The 26,057-nt window shown below is 38.3% G+C and overlaps 1 protein-coding gene across 4 annotated transcripts in view; it reads left to right on the top strand.

Annotated features, from left to right (window-relative positions):
* The window catches only part of LOC123557395 (probable phosphoglycerate kinase), a 320,014-nt gene that overhangs the window by 260,005 nt on the left and 33,952 nt on the right, over positions 1 to 26,057 (top strand). For 3 of the 4 annotated variants that reach the window (XM_045348838.2, XM_045348839.2, XM_053543750.1), the window contains exon 10: positions 15,883 to 15,983. The exons of the other annotated variant lie outside the window; for it this stretch is intronic. In XM_045348838.2, the coding sequence (XP_045204773.1) occupies positions 15,883 to 15,983 (101 nt within the window). The remainder of the gene's footprint in view (positions 1 to 15,882; positions 15,984 to 26,057) is intronic. 4 annotated transcript variants of the gene reach the window in all.

Here is a 26,057-nt window from a genome sequence, read left to right as displayed (position 1 = left end):
TGTCCAAAACCACAGAGCCTAGGGCTTTGATATTTGGTATGAAGCATTATCTAGTGGTCCTCTACCAAGATGATTCAAATTATTTCTCTGGGGTCAAATATGGCCCCGCCCTGGGGGTCACATGGTTTATATAGACTTGTATAGGGAAAAACTTTGAAAAACCTCTTGTCCAAAACTACAGGGCCTAGGGCTTTGATATTTTGTATGTGACATCATCTAGTGGTCTTCAACTAAGATTATTCAAATTATACCCCTAGGGTCAAATATGGCCCCACCCTGGGGTCATATGGTTTACATAGACTTATATAGGGAAAAACTTTGAAAATCTTCTTGTCAAACCACAAAGCCTAGGGCTTTGATACTTGTAATGTAGCATCATCTAGTGGTTCTCTACCAAGTTTGTTCGAATTATCCCCCTAGGGTCAAATATGGCCCCGCCCCGGGGGTCACATGGTTCATATAGACTTATATAGGGAAAAGCTTTTAAAATCTTCTTGTCAATAACTACAACATTCAAATTTGGACATGTATATTTTTGAGTGGCAAGATGAACCTTGACATGAGTTGACCTTGATTTTGACCTAGTGACCTACTTTCACATTTCTGTAGCTACAGCCTTCAAATTTGGACCACATGCATAGTTTTGTGCACTTGAAAAAACTTTGACCTTGATTTTGACCTAGTGACCTACTTTCACATTTTGAAGGTACAGGTATCAAATTTGGACCATATGCATAGTTCCGTGTTTCAAAATGAAATTTGACATTGATTTTGACCTAGTGACCTACTTTTACATTTTTGAAGGTACAGTCTTCAAATTTGGACCACATGCATAGTTTTGTGTTCCGAAATGAAATTTGACCTTGATTTTGACCCAGTGACCTACTTTCTCATTTCTCAAGCTACAGCCTTCAAATTTGGACCACATACATGGTTTTATGTACCGAAACAAACTTTGACCTTTACATTGACCTAGTGACCTACTTTCACATTTTTGAAGGTACAAGCTTCAAATTTGGACCACATGCATAGTTCTGTATTCTGAAATAAAATTTGACCTTGATTTTGACCTAGTGACCTACTTTCACATTTCTCAAGCTACAGCCTTCAAATTCGGACCACATGCATAGTTTTGTGTACCGAAATGAACTTTGACCTTAAGATTGACCTAGTGACCTACTTTCACATTTCTGTAGCTACAGGCTTCAAATTTAGACCACATGCATAGGATTGTGTACCGAAACAAACTTTGACCTTGACATTGACCTAGTGACCTACTTTCACATTTTTGAAGGTACAGGCTTCAGATTTGGACCACATGCATAGATTTGTGTTCTGAAGTGAAATTTGACCCTTGATTTTGACCTAGTGACCTACTTACACATTTCTCAAGCTAAGCCTTCAAATTTGGACCACTTGCATAGTTTTGTGTACCAAATTAAACTTTGACCTTAAGATTGATCTAGTGACCTACTTTCACATTTCTCAAGCTACAGCTTTCAAATTTGGACCACATGCACAGTGTTGTGTACGGAAATGAAATTTGACCTTGAGCTAGTCAGTAAGTCTTGAAATTTGGAACACTCCAAAATGGCACATTGGTGGGCGCCAAGATCACTCTGTGATCTCTTGTTAAACCTGTACGGGTTAGTTATATAAGTTTTATAACAATCTCACACTTCACATTAATAAAAGCATTGCCCGGCCATAATTTTAGGATTGATTGATTTATAGATACTACCAATTTTATACGAAAATAAAAAACAAAACTATAAATTAGAAACCAGAGAAAAACAAACTTACACAAAGTATGTTATGCAAACTAAAAAAATTGGGGATCAAACTCCTGACGAAAAAGTATAATACAAATACCGTAACCGCTCGGCCAACGAGGAATTATTAGTATTTGTTTCATTTTAACTACGCACTAAGCATACAGCAACATAGCTCAGTTGGGTAAAATGCAGATAACAATCAAATATAGGTAAATCATTTTATGAGTTCGAATCCTCATGAGGATTTTTTTTTCAGATTTGTTTGTGAGCTTTTGTGATCACCCGTCGTCTGTCCACAATTTCCTTGTGAACATGATAGAGACCACATTTTGTATTTGATTTTAATCAAACTTGCACTCAACTTGTATGGGCATAATATCTCGGTTCCTTTCGAAAACTGGCCAGATCCCATCGTGGGTTCCAGAGTTATGGCCCCTTAAAGGGCCAAAATTTGCTATATTTGGCTTGTGCAGTCATATAGAGACCTCATTTATAGTTTGATTTGATACAGACTTGCAAAATATCTTGAACAACAATAAATTATGGATTCGATGATGAATCTGTCAGATCCAATCATAGGTTCTGGAGTTATTTATATCTGATTACCTCCCCTGATTTTAAAATGAATTTATATTAGAAAGTACTTATAGGACTCATTTGAAATTTTATTATTGTCATTAGTTGGACTGAGACAATCAGGGTAGATAACTATGGAGTGATTTTATGTCAAATTACCTCCCTTTATTAATCCCCCGCCACAAGTGTTGGGGGTTATAGGAATGGTCTCTGTCCGTCCGTCTGTCCATAACACTTTCGTGTCTGCTCCATATCTCCTAAAACCTTGAAGGATTTTCATGAAACTTGGGTCAAATGATCACCTCATCAAGACGATGTGCAAAAGTCATGAGTCAACCATGTTGGTTCAAGGTCAAGATCACAACTCAAGGTCCGCTCTGTATCTCCTAAACCCCTTGAAGGAATTTCATAAATCTTTGGTCAAATGATCATCTCATCAAGGTGATGTGCAGAACTCACAAGTCAGCCATGCCGGCTCAAGTTCAAGGTCACAACTTAGGGTCAAAGGTTTGAGCCTTCCATTTTGTGTCCATTCTGTATCTCCTAAACCCCTTGAAGGATTTACATTAAACTTTGGTCAAATGATCACCTCATCAAGACGATGTGCAGAACCAATGAGTCAGCCATGCTGGCTCAAGGTCAAGGTCACAACTTGGGGTCAGAGGTTTGAGCCTTCTATTTTGTGTCCGCTCTGTATCTCCTTAACCACTTGAAAGAATTTTATAAAACTTGAGTCAAGTGATCACCTCTTCAAGATGATGTGCAGAACTCATGAGTCAGCCATGCCCCATCAATGTCAAGGTTACAAGTTAGGGTCAAAATTTTGAGCCTTCCATTTTGTGTTCGCTTTGTATCTCCTAAACCCCTTGAAGGATTATCATAAAACCTTGGTCAAATGATCACCTCATCAAGGTCAAGGTAACACCTTAGGGTCTAAGGCTTGAACCTTCAGTTTTGTGTCCACTCTGTATCGCCTAAAACCCTTCAAGGATTTTCATCAAACTTGGGTCTCATGATCACCTCATTAAGAACTCATGAGTCAGCCATGTCAACTCAAGGTCAAGGTCACAACTCAAGGTCAAAGGTTTGAGCTCTGTGTCTTCTAAACTCCTTGAAGGATTTTGCATATTTCATGAGTCAGCCATGTCAGTGCAAGGTCAAGGTCACAGCTCAGTGTCAGAGGTTTACCCTCTTACCATCCATAACAGTGGCGGGGATTTAGCTGCCTTTCAGACTGCCTTGTTTCAAATTAAAATGGGTATATATCAACTAATGAAGATACTTATCTGAAATTTCATTTATGCCATCAGATGGACTTATCAGTGAAGAGTGAAGATACATATTGACTGAATTTATGACAAATTACCTCCCTTTATCTTTTATTTAAATGAATATACCTAGCAGCTTCTGATGAGATTGGTTTGAAACATTATTTATGTCTTCCATGGTAAGAAATTTCTACTATTTCTTACTTTTCTAATATATTGATGTAAAGGCTTGTACTCTGTATCTTCTGCATGCATTTACCAATGCATGATTACCTCCCCTGATTTTCAGCTCGCCTGTCACATAGTGACAAGGTGAGCTTTTATGATCGAGCAGCGTCCCTCGTCTGTGCGTGAGTAAACTTTTGCTTGTGACCACTCTAGAGGTCACATTTTTCGTGGGATCTTTTTGAAAGTTGGTGAGAATGTTCATCTTGATGATATCTAGGTCAAGTTCAAAACTGGGTCAACTGCGGTCAAAAACTAGGTCAGTAGGTCAAAAAATAGGAAAACCTTTTGACCTCTCTAGAGGCCATACTTTTCAATGGATCTTCATGAAAGTTGGTCAGAATGTTCGTCTTGATGATAGCTAGGTCAAGTTTGAAACTGGGTCATGTGCCTTCAAAAACTAGGTCAGTAGGTCAAATATTTAAAAAACCTTGTGACCTCTCTAGAGGCCATATTTTTCATGGGATCTGTATGAAAGTTGGTCAGAATGTTCATCTTGATGATATCTAGGTCAGATTCGAAACTGGGTCAACTGGGGTTAAAAACTAGGTCAGTAGGTCTAAAAATATAAAAACCTTGTGACCTCTCTAGAGGCCATACTTTTGAATGGATCATGAAAATTGGTCAGAATGTTCAACTTGAAGATATCTAGGTCAAGTTCGAAAATGGGTCACTTGCCTTCAATAACTAGGTCAGTAGGTCAAATAACAAAAAAACCTTGTGACCACTTTAGAGGCCATATTTTTCATGGGATCTATATGTAAATTGGTTAGAATTTTTATCTTGATGATACCTAGGTCAAGTTCGAAACTGGATCAACTGCGGTCAAAAACTAGGTCAGTAGGTCTAAAAATTGAAAAACTTGTGACCTCTCTAGAGGCCATGCTTTTCAATGGATCTTCATAAAAGTAAGTAAGAATGTTCAGCTTGTTGATATCTAGGTCAAGTTTGAAACTTGGTCACGTGTTTTCAATAACTAGGTCAGTAGGTCAAATAATAAAAAAAACCTTGTGACCTCTCTAGAGGCCATATCTTTCATGGGATCTGTATGAAAGTTGGTCAAGTTCAAAACTGGGTCAACTGCAGTCAAAAACTAGGTCAATAGGTCTAAAAATAGAAAAAACTTGTGACTCTCTAGAGGCCATACTTTTGAATGGATCTTCATGAAAATTGGTCAGAATGTTCACCTTGATGATATCTAGGTCAGGTTCGAAACTGGGTCACGTGCCATCAATAACTAGGTCAGTAGGTCAAATAATAGAAAAACCTTGTGACATCTCTAGAGGCTATATTTTTCAATGGATCTTCATGAAAATTGGTTAGAATTTTTATCTTGATGATATCTAGGTCAGATTCAACACTGGGTCACATGAGTACAAAAACTAGGTCACAGTGTCAAATAATAGGTAAAAACAACGTCATACTCAGTTTAAAACTGGGTCATGTGGGGACAGGTGAGCGATTCAGGACCATCATGGTCCTCTTGTAATAAAAATGGATTTTTCTCAGTAAGTATTTATAGGACTTATTTGAAATTTCATTATTGTCATTAGTTGGACTGAGACAATCAGGGTAGATAACTAAGGACTGATTTTATGTCGAGTTACCTCCATTTGTTTCCAATTAAAATGGGTGTATCTCAGTAGCCAATGAAGATACTGACTTGAAATGTCATTTATGCCATCAGATGGACTCAGAAATCAGGGTAGTTAACTTTTGACTGAATTTATGACAAATTACCTCCCTTTATTGTATGTAAATGAATATACCTCAGCAGCATCTAATGAGATTGGTTTTAAATGTTATTTAAGTCTTCCAGGGTAAGGAATAGTCATGCTACTACAAAAATGCAGCATTTGAGCCAAGGACCCTCAAACTTGGTATGGAGATTGGCTATGACTAGTATGTGACCCATAGGTCAAAAGGGGCTGTTACAAGAAAATATTTATCCTGATGATATTTGAAGTGTATGCCTATGTGATCTATGTCAAAACTTGATCTTATCATTGAGAGCAATGGTACTCAGGTGAGTGATAGAGGGCCATCATGGCCCTATTGTTGTTTTTAGCCACCTCATCAGATGGTGGCTATTAATATCACTCTGCGATCGTGGGCCGTCCGTCCGTCATCCGTCAGTCCGTCCGTTCGTTAACAATTTCTCGTTATCGGCATCTCCTCAGAACTACTGGGGGGATTTTGACCAAACTTTGTCAGAATGAGTATTGGTACCCTAGTTGTGTCCCTCTGAAAATCAGACTGGTTCAACAATTTATGAGTGAGTTATGGCCCTTTGTTTATTTCTATAATTTACATAGATTTATATAGGAAAACTTTGAAAACCTTCTTGTCCAAAACCACAGGGCCTAGGGCTTTGATATTTGGTATGAAGCATCATCTAGATGTCCTCTACCAAGATGATTCAATTATTTCTCTGGGGTCAAAATGGCCCCGCCTGGGGGTCACAGGTTTATAATAGACTTTATAGGGAAAAACTTTGAAAAACCCTTGTCCAAAACCACAGGCTAGGCTTTGATATTTTGTATGTGACATCATCTAGTGGTCTCGACTAGATTGTTCAACATAATAGCCCTAGGGTCAATATGGCCCGCCCAGGGGGTCTATGGATTCATAACTTATATAGGGAAAAACTTATGAAAATCTTCTTGTCCAAACACAAAGCCTAGGGCTTATTTGTAAATGTATGCAATCACCTAGTGGTTCTCTACCATTTGTTTCAAATTATCCCCCTAGGGTCAAATAGTGCCCCGCCCCGGGGGTAATGCTTCATATAGACTTATATAGGGAAAAGCTTTAAAATCTTCTTGTCAATAACTACAACATTCAAACTTGGACCACATGTATATTTTTGAGTGGCAGATGAACCTTGACATGAGTTGACCTTGATTTGACCTAGTGACCTACTTCACATTTTCTGTAGCTACACCTTCAAATTTGGACCACATGCATAGTTTAGTGCACTGGAAAAACTTTGACTTGATTTTGACCTAGTGACCTACTTTCACATTTATGAAGGTACAGGCGTCAAATTGGGACATATGCATAGTCCGTGTTTCAAAATGAAATTTGACATTGATTTTGACCTAGTGACCTACTTTCACATTTCTCAAGCTAGAGCCTTCAAATTTTGACCACCTGCAAAGTTTTATGTACCGAAAACAACTTTGACCTTGACATTGACCTGGTGACCTACTTTCACATTTTTGAAGGTACAGTCTTCAAATTTGGACCACATGCATAATTTTGGTTTCGAAATAAAAATTTGTACCTTGATTTTGACCTAGTGACCTACTTTCACATTTTCTCAAGCTAAACAGCCTTCAAATTTGGACCACATGCACAGTTTTGTGCACCAGAAAACACTTTGACCTTGATATTGACCAAGTGACCTACTTTCACATTTTTGTAGATACAGGCTTCAAATTTGGACCACATGCATAGTTTCGTGTTCGGAAATGAAATTTGATCTTGATTTTGACCTAGTGACCTACTTCCACATTTCTCAAGCTTCAGCCTTCAAATTTTGACCACATGCATGGTTTTGTGTATTGAAAAAACTTTGACCTTGACATTGACCTAGTGACCTACTTTCACAGTTTTGAAGGTACAGGCTTCAAATTTGGACCACATGCTTAGTTTTGTGTTCCGAAATGAAATTTGACCTTGATTTTGACCCAGTGACCTACTTTCACATTTCTCAAGCTACAGCCTTCAAATTTGGACCACATGCATGGTTTTATTTACCGAAACAAACTTTGACCTTGAAATTGATCTAGTGACCTTCTTTCACATTTCTCAAGCTACAGCTTTCGAATTTGAACCACATGCACAGTGTTGTGTATGGAAATGAAATTTGACCTTGAGCTTGTCAATAAGTCTTGAAATTTGAAACACTCAAAAATGGCACATTGGTGGGCGCCAAGATCACTCTGTGATCTCTTGTTCTTATTTGTTTTCATTTTTGGCCCCATATTTTTATGCCCTCGAAAGGAGGCATATTAGTTTTCAACTGTCTGTCCGTTCGTTCGTTAGTCACAACGTTAACATTTGCATGAAGGCACTTTACTCGCAAACCACTGCACCAAGGACCTTCAGACTTCACATGCTGATAGTCCTCATTGAGTACATGACCCCTACTGACTTTGGGGTCACCAGGTCAAAGGTCAAGGTCACATGGGCCAACGTTAACTTTTTGCATGAAGGCACTTTATAGCGAACCACTGCACCCAGGACCTTCAAACTTCACATGCTGATAGTACTCATTGAGTACATGACCCCTACTGACTTTGGGGTCGCCAGGTCAAAGGTCACAGGGGCCAATGTAAACTTTTTGCATGAAGGCACTTTACTTGCGAATCACTGCACCCGTCCTGGACCTTCAAACTTCACCTGCTGATAGTACTCATCAAGTATTCGACCCCTTCCGACTTTGGGGTCACCAGTTCAAAGGTCAAAGTCACAGGGGCCAACGTTAACTTTTTGCCTGAAGGCACTTGCTAATCACTGTACCCAGGACCTTCAGACTTCACTTGCTGATAGTACTCATCAAGTATTTGACCCCTACTGACTTTGGGGTCGCCAGGTCAAAGGTCAAGGTCACAGGGGCCAACTTTAACTTGTTGCATGAAGGCACTTTACTTGTGAACCACTGCACCCAGGACCTTCAAACTTCACCTGCTGATAGTACTCATTGAGTACACGACCCCTACTGACTTTGGGGTCACCAGGTCAAAGGTCAAGGCCACAGGGGCCAACGTTAACTTCTTGCCTGAAGGCACTTTACTTGCGAATAACTGCACCCAGGACCTTCAAACTTCACATGCTGATAGTACTCATCAAGTATTCGACCCCTACTGACTTTGGGGTCACCAGGTCAAGGTCACAGGGGCCAATGTTAACTTTTTGCCTGAAGGCACTTTACTCGCTAATCACTGCACCCAGGACCTTCAAGCTTCACCTGCTGATAGTACTCACTGAGTGCACGACCCCTACTGACTTTAGGGTCACCAGGTCAAAGGTCAAGGTCACAGGGGCCAACGTTAACTTTTTGCATGAAGGCACTTTACTTGCGAACCACTGCACCCAGGACCTTCAAACTTCACATGCTGATAGTACTTATTGAGTACACGACACCTAATAACTTTGGAGTCACCAGGTGAAAGGTCAAGGCCACAGGGGCCAATGTTAACTTTTTGCATGAAGGCACTTTACTCGTGAACCACTGCACCCAGGACCTTCAACTTTCACTATTGACAATGGGGTCACCACATCAAAGGTCAAGGTCACCTGGGGAAAGGTCAAGGCTGCGGGGGCATTTGTCACCATTAGTGACACCTTTTGTTGTTCCTTTCTTTGATGTTATGTATTTGCACATATGTCTCTATATACCATGATATTATGTTCATTATTCGCTTAAGTGCATGCATTTAATTAATATCATCTTTGATATAATGCTAGAGCCCGCCTGCTTAGCTCAGTAGGTAAGAGCGTTGGTCTACGGATCGCGGGGTCGCGAGTTCGATCCTCGGGCGGGGCGTATATTCTCCATGACTATTTGATAAACGACATTGTGTCTGAATCATTAGTCCTCCACCTCTGATGTCATGTGGGGAAGTTGGCAGTTACTTGCGGAGAACAGGTTTGTACTGGTACAGAATCCAGGAACACTGGTTAGGTTAACTGCCCGCCGTTACATGACTGAAATACTGTTGAAAAACGGGGTTAAACCCAGAACATTAATTGATATAATGCTAAACTTTTCTAATCTGCCATATCGGCTTTAATTATTTAGATTTTAACATATAAGAAAAACGTTGAATTCCCTATGTTCCATTTTAATCTGTTTATAGCGTTGACTTGATTTTATTTCACTTCTAAATGACATAATACTGTGCACTACCTATAGTTTGGTTTTGCGGTGAGCGATGTTTGTGGAACGGTCCATTATTTAGGTAGTGTTATTAGGTACAGTAGTGGTTCTTACCTAAATAAGGCAAAGTAAATCATGCTGACTTCCCTAATCGGTAGATGAGTATATAAATTGACCCATCAAACTACATGTGCACTTTCGGTTTTCTGGCCACATGATGATAGCGTCTAAAAATATAGTGGACACAACTTGACCCCAATGGTTGACCTTTGCATTATAATACATAATGAGGCACAACCAATTATTGAAAAGGAGTGTACATAAAACATGAGCTGCACGAGAAAAAGGAAATATAAATTTGTGTAAATATAAATTATTGTATTGGAAGGTTTTAACTAATCAAATGTAAGTGTATATACTTTGGTACTGCACTGGAAACAAACTAATTCCATATAAATATACACGGCTACCCTAAGCACCCTTGATTTCTATAATGAAATAATCGATATGAATAATCAGCCTAAGGTCAACCATCGCGATCATGTTGCGACTACTATATTGTGGCGTCTCGTTCTATATTCATCAATATTTACAAAACAAAGCGCTGTAACGGTTTATAAAAATTCATGAGAAAAACTGCAAAAATTCGAATGTTCCCGTAATTCTGGAAACTATAAACTGGTCAACCGTTATGGTTCATGTAAATATATGAAACAGTGGCGGCATTTTGCCATTCTGGTGATAAATTATTTTAGAAATTACAATTCACGATGTGTGGGTTAGCCGCTTTAAGCTGACCTGAACATGAGCTTAAATAACATTCAAAATTAATTTGTTTATGAATGAGAAAATTATGTCTCCCACCACACAGTGGTGTGGGAGACATATTGATTTACTCCTGTCTGTCACAAATCTTGTCCGCACTCTTTAAGTCGAACATTTCTCATCCGATCTTCACCAAACTTAAACAGAATGTGTATAAGTCCTCAGCCAAGTTCGATAACTAGCTAAATCCACCCAGGCATTTCAGAATTATGGCTCTTGAAACTTGTTTTAAGCTCGACTATTCATAGAATAGTAGAGCTGTTGGATTGCCTGTGAGTCGGCGTTCGCGTCTGCGTCCGCGTTGCCAACCCGATTTGGTTAAGGTTTTGTATGTAAGCTGGTATCTCTGTAACCACTTTAGGGAATGGATTGAAACTTCACACACTCACTGTGATAAACTGACTTACATTGCGCAGGTTCAAGAACTCTGTTTTGCTTTTTAGCTCGACTATTCGAAGAATAAGTAAGGCTATCCTACTCACCACGGCGTCGGCGTCGGCGTCACACCTTGGGTTAAGTTTTTCGTACCAATCCACATTTTGACAGTCTTTTGAGATAAAGCTTTGAAACTTTCAACACTTTTTTACCATCATCATGGCCAGTTATAGGCAAGAGCACATAACTCCATCAAGGATTTTGGCTGAATTATGGCCCCTTTTGACTTAGAAATCATGGTTAAGTTTTTCGTACCAGTTCATATTTTGACAAAGTCTTTTGAGATAAAGCTTTGAAACTTTCAGCACTTGTTTACCATCACCATGTCCAGTTATAGGCAAGAGTACATAACTCCATCAAGGATTTTGGCTGAATTATGGCCCTTTTTGACTTAGAAATCTGGGTTAATATTTCGTACCAGTCCACATCTTGACAAAGTCTTTTGAGATAAAGCTTTGAAACTTTCAACACTTGTTTACCATCACCATGTCCAGTTATAGGCAAGAGCACATAACTCCATCAAGGATTTTGACTGAATTATGGCCCCTTTTGACTTTGAAATCTTGGTTAAGTTTTTCGTACCAGTTCATATTTTGACAATATCTTTTGAGATAAAGCTTTGAAACTTTCAACACTTGTTTACCATCACCATGTCCAGTTATAGGCAAGAGTACATAACTCCATCAAGGATTTTGGCTGAATTATGGCCCTTTTTGACTTAGAAATCTGGGTTAATATTTCGTACCAGTTCATATTTTGACAAAGTCTTTTGAGATAAAGCTTTGAAACTTTCAACACCTGTTTACCATCACCATGTCCAGTTATAGGCAAGAGTACATAACTCCATCAAGGATTTTGGCTGAATTATGGCCATTTTTGACTGAGAAATCTTGGTTAAGTTTTTCGTACCAGTTCATATTTTTTGTAAAGTGTTTGACATATGGCTTTGAAACTTTTATCACTTGTTTAGTATAATAGTCTCTATCTGTAGGAAAGAGAACATAACTCTGTCATCTATTTTGGCTGAATTATGGCCCATTTTGGACTTTGAAATTGGTTCTGTTTCCATACAAGTCCATGTTTTGTCAAAACTATTTGACATATGGCTTTTAAACTTTGAACACTTGTTTATCATTATGATTTCCATCTGTAGGCAAGAGTACATAACTATTTTGACTGAATTATGGCCCTTTTTGGACTTTGAAATTGGCTCATATATTGCCATTTAATGCAAGACTTATCGAAATCAAAGTAATACAGGAACATGTTTGTCTAATCTATTTATTTCTTTTGTCTGAATATCCGTGGAAATATTTTGACACCATTCTTCAATCAATTCTTCGAATAGTCGAGTGCGCTGTCATCAGACAGCTCTTGTTTACAAAATTATGCCCCTTTTTCGACTTAGCAGTTTTTGGTTAAGATTTTGTATGTATGCTGGTATCTCGGTATCCACTTATGGGAATGGATTGAAACTTAACACACTTGTTCACTGTCATGATCTAACATGCACTGTAAAGTCCCGTAACTCTACTTTGCATTTCTAGCTCACCTGAGCGCAAAGTGCTCAAGGTGAGCTTTTGTGATCACCCTGTGTCCGTTGTCCGTTGTCGTCCGCCCGTCATCAACAATTTGACTGTTAACACACTAGAGGTCAAAATTTTGACCTAATCTTAATGAAACTTGGTCAGAATGTTACCCTCAATGAAATCTTGGATGAGTTCGATATTTGACGACATTTGAGGTCAAAAACTAGGTCACCAGGTCAAATCAAAGGAAAAGCTTGTTAACACTCTAGAGGTCGCAATTTTGGCCTAATCTTAATGAAACTTGGTCAGAATGTTGCCCTCAATAAAATCTTGGATGAGTTCAATATTGGGTCATCTGGGGTCAGAAACTAGGTCATAAGGTCAGATCAAAGGAAAAGCTTGTTAACACTCCAGAGGTCACAATTTTGGCGTGATCTTAATGAAACTTGGTCAGAATGTTACCCTCAATAAAATCTTGAACGAGTTTGATATTGGGTCATCTGGGGTGAAAAACTAGGTCACCTGTCAAAGGAAAAGCTTGTTAACACTGTAGAGGCCACATTTATGACTGTATCTTCATGAATCTTGGTCAGCTTGTTAATCTTGATGGTCTCAAGATCCAGTTTTAATCTGGGTCATGTAGGATCAAAAACTAGCTCATTAGGTCAAATCAAAGGAAAAGCTAGTTAACACTGTAGAGGCCACATTTATGACCATATCTTATTGAAACTTGGTCAGAATGTTGATCTTGATGATCTATAGGTCAAGTTCAAATCTGGGTCAGGTGGGTCAGAAACTAGGTCACTAGGTCAAATCAAAGGAAAAGCTTGTTAACACTCCAGAGGCCACATTTATGACTGCACATTCATGAAACTTAGTCAGAATGTTAATCTTGATGATCTTTAGGTCAAGTTCCAATCTGGATCATGTGGGGTCAGAAACTAGGTCATCGGGTCAAATCAAAGGAAAAGCTTGTTAACACTGTAGAGGTCACATTTATGACTGCATCTTCATGAAACTTTGTCAGAATGTTACTCATGATGATCACAAAGTCCAGTTTGAATCTGGGTCATGTAGGGTCAAAAACTAGGTCACCAGGTCAAATCAAAGGAAAAGCTAGTAAACACTCTAGAGGCCACTTTTATGACCATATCTTAATGAAACTTAGTCAGAATGTTAATCTTGATGATCTTTAGGTCAGTAGGTCAGGTGAGTGATACAGGGCCTTCATGGCCCTCTTGTTACAAAATTATACCCCTTTTTCGACTTAGAAATTTTTGGTTAAGGTTTTGTTTGTAAGCTAATATCTAGGAATGTTAGTCTTGATGATCTTTAGGTCAAGTTCGAATCTGGGTCATGTGGGATCAAAAAGTGGGTCACCGGGTCAAATCAAAGGAAAAGCTTGTTAACACTCTAGAGGCCACATTTATGACCATATCTTCATGAAACTTAGTCAGAATGTTAATCTTGATGATCTTTAGGTCAAGTTCGAATCTGGGTCATATAAGGTCAAAAACTAGGTCACCAGGTCAAGTCAAAGGAAAAGTTAGTTAACACTTAAGAGGCCACATTTATGACCATATCTTAATGAAACTATCTTGATGATCTTTAGGTCAATAGGTCAGGTTAGCGATATAGGGCCTTCATGGCTCTCTTGTTACAAAATTATGCCCCTTTTTGACTTGTATTCATTCAATTGACAAGGCTGTTGAATAGTCGAGTGTTGCTGTAATCCGATAATTAAAGTACTGAACGTCTAATAAGGCAATTGAGGTCTTGGTGCATGGTTGACTCATATACTACTGTTCAGTTGATTAGGCAGTTGTGGGAGACATGTGCTTTTCTCTAAAGCAGCACTAGTTGTATAACGTTTGTAGAAAATATTTGTCTGTTCAAATTTTGGTACTATACAGTACACAAGTTAATGATTTTTGTGCTTTTCATCTCAGCAGTACCTATAAAGGTAAATTAAGCCAAAAGTACATTCGTACTTTACCTACTTCTCACTGTTTGAACGTTTAGTTTTTCTCATTCTTGCATTCAGGCTCGGATCCAGTGTTATTTTAAGATGCATTTTCACTACATCCCTGTTATTACAGAGAGGACTTAATTCAACATCATCACCCACATCATATGACACTAGGGCCATAACTTGCACCAATATTTCATTAATTATCCCTCCTTTTTACTAAGAATATTTAGTTAAAGTTTTGGTGCAGTTTCACTCTATCTTAGTTCTTACTAAATGGATTTGATTATGGAATGGTTGTTCCACCTTATCACCTACATCATATAAAAAGCTATAACTTTTTATCCCCCGCCGATGAAATCGGGAGGGGGGTATTGAAATGGCGTTGTCAGTCCGTCAGTCAGTCCGTCCGTCCGTCCGCAGCCATTTCTCAGTAACTACTTGGTAGAATTTCATAAACTTGAAATAAACATGAACCAACATACTGCGATGATGCCCGTCAAGTTTTTTTTTTGATTGGTCAATTTCCCTCAGAGTTATTACCCCTGATTTAATAAAAAAATGTCTGTCTGCAGCCATTTCTCAGTAACTAACAGGTAGAATTTCATCAAATTTGAAATACATGAACCAAGATACTGTGCTGATGCCCGTCAAGTTTTTTTTTTGATAGGTCAATTTCCGTCAGAGTTATTGCCCTTGATTTAATGAAAAATGTCCGTCTGCAGCCATTTCTCAGTAACTAGCAGGTAGAATTTCATCAAACTTGAAACAGACATGAACCAAGATACTGCGACGATGCCCTTCAAGTTTTTTTTCGATTGGTCAATTTTCCATATAGTTATTGCCCTTTAATTGTTTAAAAATCCACAGATCTGTACATAACAAACCAACCAATTGGAAAAATTTCATTAAATTTCTTTCATTCTTTTAACCAACCAATTGGAAGAAAACCAACCAATTGGAAGAATTTCATTAAACTTCTTTCATTCTTTTCCATGAACATTTATTATAAACATGTGATGTTGTGTACCTACACCTGGTCCACCCCCCCCCCCCCCCCCACCCCCCCATTTTTTTTTTTTTTTTTTTTTTATTTTTCATTTTCTATCAATATTTATAATCAACATGTAAACTGTTGTATCCTCACCCCCCCCCCCCCCAGCCCCACCCAAACAAACCATTCATTTTCTTTTAATTTGATTTTGACTAATGAAATTATTTGCTTCTTGGTAACATTCTTAACTTTTTGCTGGATATATTTTTTTGCCGTTCCTCAACTCTGACCCTTTCGGCGGGGGATTCCAATTCATCGAATTTGCTTGTTCAATTATTTTTGAGAGACTAAGAATTTAGGTTGCAGCTTTATGCATAAAATAGTAAGTTTTCGTTTAAGGCCTCCAGGAGTGTTTGAGTTTCCAAAGTTTGCGGAAGGAACAAAGGCAGTAATGGATGCAGTGGTTCTAGCAACAAAAAATGGTGCAACTACAATTATTGGTATGTTTGACATATTGTCTTACAAAGAAACAGCAAGCTCTTCTTACAAAGTATTTACACAGCTAAAACACAAATCGTTCTGACTTTTATTAGCTCACCTGAGCCAAAGGCTCATGGTGAACTTTTGTGACCGCTCAGTGTCGGTCATTAGTGGTCCGTCTTCTGTTCATCAACATTTTCTTAAAAAATCTTCTTGAAAACCACTGGGCAGAATTACACCAAACTTCACAGGAATGATCCTTGGGTGGGCCCCTTTCAAAATTATTCAAAGAATTGAATTCCATGCAGAACTCTGGTTGCCATGGCAACCTAAAGGAAAAAGCTTTAAAAATCTTCTTGTCCAAAACCGCAAAGCCTAGAGCCTTCATATTTGGCTTGTAACATCATCTAATGGTCCTCTAGTAAGATTGTTCAAATTGTGCCCCTTGGGTGAAAAAAGGCCCCGCCCCAGGGGTCACAAGTTTTACCTAGACTTGTATAAGAAAAAACTTAAAAAATCTTTGTGTCTAAAACCACACGACCTAGACCTTTGATATTTGGTATTTAGCATTGCTTTGTGGCCCTCTACCAAAATTGTTCAAATTATAACCCAGGTGTGAAAAGAGGCCCTGCCCCAGGGGGGGAGGGGTCTCAAGTTTTACATAGACTTATATAGGAAAAACGTTAAAAATCTTGTCTGAAACTGCAAGGCCTAGCTTTTGATATTTAGTATGTTGCATTGCCTTGTGGTCCTCTACCAGAGTTGTTCAAATTATGCCCCTGGGGTGAAAGGAGGCCCTGCCCTGGGGGGGTGGGGGGTGGGGTTGTCTCAAGTTTTACATGGACTTATATAGGAAAAAACTTTAAAAATCTGCAAAGCATAGGCTCTTGATATTTGGTATGTAACATTACGTAGTGTTCCTCTACCAAAAATGTTCAATTTATGCCCCTGGCGTGAAAAGAGGCCCAGCCCTAGGGGTCCCAAATTTAAGATAGACATATCTATAGGGAAAAAAAACTTCTTGTCAGAAAGTTCAAAGTCTAGGCCTTTGATATTTGGTATGTATCATTGCCTAGTGGATCTCTAACAAGATTGTTCAAATTATGCCCCTTGAGTGAAAAGAGGCCCTGCCCTGGGGGTCACTTGTTATATGAGTTATATAGGAATAATACTTTAAAAATTATCAGATGAATGGATGTGTTTTTAGCTCACCTGTCACATAGTGACAGGGTGAGCTTTTGTGATCACCCTTCGTCTGTTGTCAGTCCGTCCGTGCGTCTGTGCGTGCGTCCGTCAACAATTTCTTGTCTGCATGATAGTGGTTTCATTTATGATTTTATTTTATCCAAACTTGCATACAACTTGTATCACCATAAGGTCACGGTTCCTTTCTTGAACTGGCCAGATCCCACTATGGGTCCCAGAGTTATGGCCCCTGAAAGGGCCAAAATTAGCTATTTTGACCTTGTCTACACAATAGCAGCTTTATTTATGATTTGATTTTTACCAAACTTGTACACAACTTGTATCACCATAAGATCTTGGTTCCTTTCTTGAACTGGTGAGATTCCATTATGGGTTCCAGAGTTATGGCCCCTGAAAGGGCCAGAATTAGCTATTTTGACCTTGTCTGCACAATAGCAGCTTCATTTATGATTTGAATTTAATCAAACTTGCACAAAACTTGTGTCACCATAAGATCTCAGTTCCTTTCTTGAACCGGCCAGATCCCTTAATGGGTTCCAGAGTTATGGCCCCTGAAAGGGCCAAAATTAGCTATTTTGACCTTGTCTGCACAATAGCAGCTTCATTTATGATTTGATTTTAACCAAACTTGCACACAACTTATATCACCACAAGATCATGCTTCTTTTCTTCAACTGGCCAGATTCCATCATGGGTTCCAGAGTTATGGCCCCTTAAAGGTCCAAAATTGGCTATTTTGGCTTTTGCAGCCATATAGAAGACTTCATTTATGGTTTTATTTGATACAAACTTCCAAAATATCTTCAACAACAATAAATCTTGGATTCCATGACAAATCAGATCCAATCATAGGTTGCAGAGTTATTTTATATCTGATTACCTCCCCTGATTGGAATCAAAATGGATTTATATCAGTAAGTACTTCCAGGACTTATTTGAAATTTCATTATTGTTATTAGTTGGACTGAGACAATCAGGGTAGATAACTTTGGGCTGATTTTATGTCAAATTACCTCCCTTTATTTCAAATTAAAATTGTTATATCTCCATAACTGCTGAAGATACTGATCTGAAATTTCATTTATGTCAACAGATTTATTTGGCAGATCCTTCTTTTGTCCACTTACAATATTTTTATGCCCCCACCACTTTGGGGGGGGGGCATATAGATTTGCTCTTGTCCGTCCGTCCTTCCGAAAATGTTGTGTCGCGCCTAGCTCTGAAAGTATTTGACGTAGAGTCACAAAACTTTACAGGAATGTTGGTCAGCATGTGCAGTTGTGCACCTGGGGTTTTGCGTCCGGATTCATCCAGTCATGTAGGAGTTATGGCCCCTGACTTAGTAAAAAATTGGTCATTTTAATGTTGTGTCGCGCATAGCTCCAAAAGTATTTGACCTAGAATCACCAAAGTGTACAGGAATGTTGGTCAGCATATGCAGTTGTGCACCTGGGGTTTCGTGTCCAGATTCATTCAGTTGTGTAGGAGTTATAGCCACTGACTTAGTTAAAAATGGGTCATTTTAATGTTGTGTCGTGCTTAGCTCCAAAAGTATTTGACGTAGAGTCACCAAAGTTTACAGGAATGTTGGTCAGCATATGCAGTTGTGCACCTGGGGTTTTGCATCCGGATTCATTCAGTATTGTAGGAGTTCTGGCCCCTGACCTGGGAAAAAATTGTCATTTTTGGCCCCTGACCTGGGAAAAAATTATCATTTTAATGTCATGTAGTGGGGGCATCTGTGTCCCATGGACACATTTCTAGTTTTTAATTACTTCCTTTTTATGTTACTATAAATAGCTTATTTTTAGTAACTTTTTTATTATTGGCCATAGGGAAAACAAAAGACCAGTTTTCTGTGGTACAACATGGATGGTACCTCCAATTTTTAGGTGTATTTTAACATATCTATACCTTGTAAGATTTTTTTTTCTTTTTGGTTAAATTTCTTCCCATTGTTGTTCCTGTCTTTTGGACTTAGATATTTTTTCTGAGGACCCTCTTGTCCTCAAGTGCAATGATAACAGGTGAGCGATATAGGGCCATCATGGCCCTCTTGTTTTTGTTTTTTTTTCAAAACAAACATATAAAAAAGAAAATACAAGGCCACCGCCTGAAAGTGTCTAGCCACAGAAGCTTTGACCCATGAAATAGGTGCAAAATGAGTTTTAAAACCATCTTTAATGACACAGCTATATCTGTAACAGTTTTTTGAAAATTTGTCGTTTTTGTAATTTTCAAAGGCTGATTTCTTCAAGGTCAAGGTCACTAGGGGGCCAGGACTCAACATAGGAGTGTAAAGTGAGTTTTTGAACCATCCTACAAGGTTTCAAAGCAATATATATATAACGGTTTTTGAGAAATTGCCATTTTTTAGCTCACCTGTCACTTTGTGACAAGGTGAGCTTTTGTGGCTGCTTGATGTCAGTCGTGCGTCATCTGTCGTGCGTCAACAATTTGTAAAAAAATCTTCTTCTTGAAAACCACTGGGTAGAATTACACTAAACTTCACAGGAATGATCCTTGGGTGGCCTCCTTTCAAAATTATTCAAAGAATTGAATTCCATGCAGAACTCTGGTTGCCATGGCAACCAAAAGGAAAAACTTTTAAAAATCTTCTTCTAAAAAACCAGAAGCCATAGAGCTTAGATATTTGGTGTGAAGCATTGCCTAGTGGACCTCTACCAAATTTGTTCAAATCATGACCCCGGGATCAAAATTGACCCTGCTCCAGGGGTCACTTGATTTTACATTGGAAAATCTTCAGAAATCTTCTTCTAAAAATCCAGAAGCCCTAGAGCTTAGATATTTGACGTGTAGCATTGCCTAGTGGACCTCTATTAAAATTGTTCAAATCATGACCCCCAGGGTCAAAATTGACCCCGCCCCAGGGGTCACTTGATTTTACATAGGAAAATCTTCAAAAGATTTCTAAAAATAAACCAGAAGGCCTAGAGCTTAGATATTTGACATGTAGCATTGCCTAGTGGACCTCTACAAAATTTGTTCAAATCATGACCCCCGGGGTTAAAATTGACCCCATCCCAGGGGTCACTTGGTTTTATGTAAGAAAATCTTCAAAATTTTTCTAAAAATAAACCAGAAGGCCTAGAGCTTAGATATTTCACAAGTAGCATTGCCTAGTGGACCTCTACAAATTTGTTCAAATCATGATCCCCGGGGTCAAAATTGATCCTGCCCCAGCTGTCACTTGATTTTACATAGGAAAATCTTCAAAATTTTCTAAAAATAAACCAGAAGGCCTAGATCTTAGATATTTGACTTGTAGCATTGCCTAGTAGACTTCTACAAAATTTGTCCAAATCATGACCTCCAGGATCAAATTGACCCCACCCCATGGGGTTACTTGATTGTACATAGAAAAATCTTCAAAATTTTCTAAAAATATATTTTTAATTACTTCCCTTTTATGTTTCTATAAATAGCTTCTTGTCCTTAAGTAAAGTGATAACAGGTGAGCGATATAGGGCCATTATGGCCCTCTTGTATGAATTTTTAAAGGCGTCAAAAAATATATAAACAAGAGGATCATTGACCCTAAAGTGCTCACTTGTGTACAAGGCTTCCAGTGTGTTTGTATAACATAATGGTACAGGTACAGAGTTAAGAAATAATAAATCTGTTCCTATATTTTATCACTTAATAAAATATGGGCAGGAGTTTGGATGCCTAATAATTAAATCACAAGTGCGTAGCACGAGTGATTTAATTATTCGCATCCAACGACTGCCCATGTTTTATTAAGTGATAAAATTATTGGAACATATTTATTATTTCGATTCTAACAACGCAAATAATTCGTATTTTACAGTACTACATTTTCAATGTAATACGTCATTCGGGTCATATGCTGTTACAATTTACCCCCTATGTTTAGAAAGTGTTGCACAGTCAATGGAACGTATAGATATTTTTTCTTTTTTATCAGAATTTTGAGAAGTATTATAAATAAGTAATCTAACAGCTCGCAAACTAATTATGACTAGAATCATCAAATTAGGCGATTTGGCCTTGTGTTACGAGTGACGAACTTAACTTTTATATGACGTCACATCATTATGACGTCATACTTTATGTCATACATTTATGACGTCACCGCTGAATCATAATTGAGCTAATTGAATTCGTTCGTAGAGATCAAAACGTGTTTTGCAGTCCTACACATATGTCAGTATGATGTTTTATCATATTTATTTTTTTGAAATGCTGTTTTCAACCGTTTGGCCCTGAAATAATTTGTATGTAATAGAACTGAAGTAGAATCTCTAATGTCACAATCATAGGGGGTGAAATGTAACAGCCAGTCATATTTTATTGTAGATTCATGTATAGGCGATTTCGCTATATGTTTATATAGCAATTGCTTTGGATTGTGTTAGAATTAGGTTTCTTCTATGTTAGCTTATATTATATACATGCCACACACATTTTTGAACCTAGGGCAACTAGAACTGTCACAGGAGTGACGAATACCCCACAATACGGTCTTGTCACAGAAGAATGGCAAACATAGGAAAGACATGGCCACAAGAAGGTGCAATTTAAATCTAACTTTAGCTGTATTTTATGATCTTACACCTGTGTACCAAAAACATTTAAATCTGTCAAAAACTGTCACTGGACAGTTTAATAACTCCAGTGGTGGATGAATATTACACAATAGCTGGAGTCTGTGTTAAAAAATATCAATAAGAGAGGTACCGATAAAGTGTATCAAAACCCTATACCCCTATCATGCTGGACACGATTGATTCTGCCTTTGCTACCAGTGCAGATCATGATCAGCCTGCACATCTGTGCAGTCATATCAAGATCTGCACTGTTTGCCATTCAATCAGTATCTTTTTGGTAAGCACCCCTTTTAACCTTTTACCACACAGAACAGAAGCCAAAGTAACCTCTTTTACATATAATCAATAATCAATAATCGGTATATGGCTGATAAGCGTGACTGTCTTATCTGAACAGAGGTGTTGGCATTATTTTGTGATTACACACACTTATGTTAAAAATGTCATTATTTTAATATTTTCTGTAAGTTTGACATTATTTTTGTCAATATAAAGTTTATAGCAATTTAAATTCTCTTTCCGATGATACAAAATTTATTGTAGTTTCTCTTTGAGTTTCAAAGATATAAACTGTTAAAGTAAGGGAAATATATTTTAAGGCATAAAATTCTGTTTTGGATTACTTTCACATTGAAATTCATATACAATTTCATTTTGATGTTTGAAAGTTTGATTTATAGTTAATAGACTCATGCATCTTCTGAATTGGAATTGGTAAGCATTTATATAAAAAAACAACCATCAAACTGAATAACACTACATAAATAACGGATCGTAAAATTTTCTGAAAGTGCAAAAAGATCGCTGACATCGAGACTCGTAACCGACTACAACAATATACAATCCATTCATAAACAAGTCGGTCAGTGCAGTGCATTTCAACGCCATCTAGTCTAAAACTCAATCCCGTCCAATAAATTTGCATTCAACGCATTGTATTTTGAAACTATTTAACACAAAACATTATTACATCCATCTAAACATGGAACGATGCATTGAAAAACTTGTTGCGATGCACCGTACTATGAAATCATCCAACAAAACATGAGACCATCCAGCTCAATGTGAAGCCGTCTAACACAACATGAGTACTTGCAGTGTAAAATGAAATTATTTATTACAACTTGATGCCGTCTAATGCATATTGAAACCGCTTTGTGTAATTAAGAGCGATGTATAATAACTTGATGCCATGCAGTCCAATGTGAAGACGTTTAACGCAACATGAGTTCGTGCATTGTAAAATGAAATGATTCATTAAAGTTTGGCACCATCTAATGCATACTGAAACCGTGTTGTGTGATTTGGAGCGGCGTATCAAAATTTGATGCCATGCAGCCAAATGTGAAGCTGTTCAACGAAACACGAGTACGTGCATTGTAAAAGGTTAATAAGACTATCAGTCCATAAGTTTGCCCTATTATAAATATAGATTCTGGATCAGTTAAAATTTGTCCTAAAACCGACCTTGTGGTAAAGTTCTAACATTTAATTTGACACTGTTCCTGCGATTTATCTGACTTGTTTTCATGAAACATCTTTCTTCTTAGTTTATCTTTGTCAGAAGTATGCTTCTTGAAACAGACTCAGTAATAGAAATAATAATGACATACTTCTGACAAAGCTTAAACTAAGAAGAAAGATGTTTCATGGAAAAAAGTCAGATAAATCGCAGGAACAGACTGTCAGACTAAATGTTAGAATTTTACCATAAGGTCGGTTTTAGGACAAATTTTAAGATATTCTTATGTAAAACTGATCCAGAATCTATATTTATAACAGGGCATACCCAGAATGTTGAAAAGGATGATTTGAGGTGCAGAGTAGATAGCCATTACTATTTTGGGATCACTGGATCGAAGGTCAAGGTCAGTGGGGCCAGAACATGGAAAACCATTTCCAATCTATTACTTGAGAACCAATAGACCCAGAATGTTTGTGGATGATTGGATATGCAACTTAACTCAGATGAGCGATATAGGGCCATAATGGCCCACTTGTTACAAAATTATGCCTCGTTTTATCCCCCCACCCCCCACCCCCTCCGTGCCAACGGCGGTGGGATATAGTTTTATAGTTTCAGAAAACAGATTAAACTCTGATTTTTATGGTAAAAATTGGGACATTATTATATGCAAAAGCAACAAGTACTAGGAACATGGTGCAACTCAGTAGTGTCAGGCTATGGTAACCATTGTAATATATTAATATTACCGAAAAATAACTGAATTCATTTAATGATTTTCTACAATCACTATTTTTGTCAGCCAAAGAAAAACTGCAATATTTTGTACTTCCTTGCTATATGCTAGATATGTTCCAGGTACAGGTATACCAGTCAATTGTCAAATGACAGCTTATAATGAGTCTATGATACATGTATGCTGGATTGCGATTTATTGTGGTTTCCCTGTCTGCAACTAATTAGTGATTACTAAACAAGTTTCTGTTTACCAGGAACCAGCTTTACAACATCTGATTAATGGTAGTTCTTTATTTTTCAAAAGAGTAAAAGAATTTTAAGTAAAACAGTCACTATAAAGACATAGATATCTGAATAAACAAGTATGAAAATAAATAACATTTAACCGATTATTTTTCGGATACATCGCATCGGTTTGCTTACCAATTCCAACCGATGTCCCATCACTATAGTGCACACACAATTTCGTCAGGATGTCTTGAGTAAGTTCAGAGTTATTGTCTTTTAGTTGTTTAAAAATCCACATATTATACGCCCGTTTGAAAAACGGGACATATTATGGGAACGCCTCTGGCGGGCGGGCGGCGTCCACAGACTTTGTCCGGAGCATATCTTCTTCATGCATGGAGGGATTTTGATTAAACTTGGTACAGTTGTTCACCATCATGAGACGGAGTGTCATGCGCAAGAACCAGGTCAATAGGTCTAAGGTCAAGGTCACACTTAGAGGTCAAAGGTCAAATTCAAGAATGACTTTGTCCGGAGCATATCTTCTTCATGCATGGAGGGATTTTGATGTAACTTGGCACAATTGTTCACCATCATGAGACGGAGTGTCACGCGCAAGAATCAGGTCCCTAGGTCTAAGGTCAAGGTCACAGAGGTCAAAGGATACAAGAATGAAAACTTTGTCCGGAGCATTTCTTCTTCATGCATGAAGGGATTTTGATATAACTTGGCACAAATTTTCACCACCACGAGACGGAGTGTCGTGCACAAGAACCAGGTCCCTAGGTCTAAGGTCAAAGTCACATGACTTAGAGGCCAAAGGTCAGATACAAGAATGACTTTGTTCGAAGCATTTCTTCTTCATGCATGGAGGGATTTTGATGTAACTTGGCACAATTGTGCACCATCATGAGATGAAGTGTCATGCGCAGGTCCCTTGTTAGTCCCCTACTGGTTGAAAACCAGTTTCGGGGACTATAGGAATGCACTTTTCCGTCATTCCGTCCGTCTGTCCGTCCGTCTGTCCGTCAGTCTGTCCACAATTTCGTGTCCGATCCATAACTCTGTCATCCATTAAGGGATTTTAATATTACTTGGCACAAATGTTCCCCATGATGAGACGACGTGTCATGCGCAAAACCCGGACCCCTAGCTCAAAGTTCAAGGTCACAATTGGAGGTCAAAGGTCAACAGGGCTTTTTTCCTGTCCAGTCCATAACTCTCCCATCCATGAAGGGATTTTAATATTACTTGGCACAAATGTTCCCAAGATGAGAGGATGTGTCATGCGCAAATCCCGGACCCCTATCTCAAAGGTCAAGGTCACAATTGGAGGTCAAAGGTCAACAGGGCTTTTTTCCTGTCCGGTCCGTAACTCTCCCATCCATGAAGAGATTTTAATATTACTTGGCACAAATGTTCCCCATGAGGAGACAACATGTCATGCGCAAAACCTGGACCCTAGCTTAAAGGTCAAGGTCACAATTGGAGGTCAAAGGTCAACAAGGCTTTTTTCCTGTCCGGTCCATAACTCTCCCATCTATGAAGGGATTTTAATATTACTTGGCACAAATGTACCTCATAATAAGACGATGTGTCATGCACAACTTTCAGACCCCTAGTTCAAAGGTCAAGGTCACACTTAGCAGTCAAATGTTAACATAGCATGAACAGGGTCTGTTTCGTGTCCGGTCTATAAATCTGACATTCATTAAGGGATTTTAATATCACTTAGCACAAGTGTTCCCCATGATGAGACGATGTGTCATGCGCAAATCCCGGACCCCTAGCTCAAAGGTCAAGGTCACAATTGGGGGTCAAAGGTCAACAGAGTTTTTTTCCTGTCCCATCCATAACTCTGCCAT

This window comes from Mercenaria mercenaria, chromosome 5 (genome assembly GCF_021730395.1).
Source record: "Mercenaria mercenaria strain notata chromosome 5, MADL_Memer_1, whole genome shotgun sequence".
Taxonomy (NCBI): domain Eukaryota; kingdom Metazoa; phylum Mollusca; class Bivalvia; order Venerida; family Veneridae; genus Mercenaria; species Mercenaria mercenaria.
The sequence above is the reverse complement of the archived record's forward strand: the minus strand, read 5'-3'. Positions and strand labels throughout refer to the sequence as shown.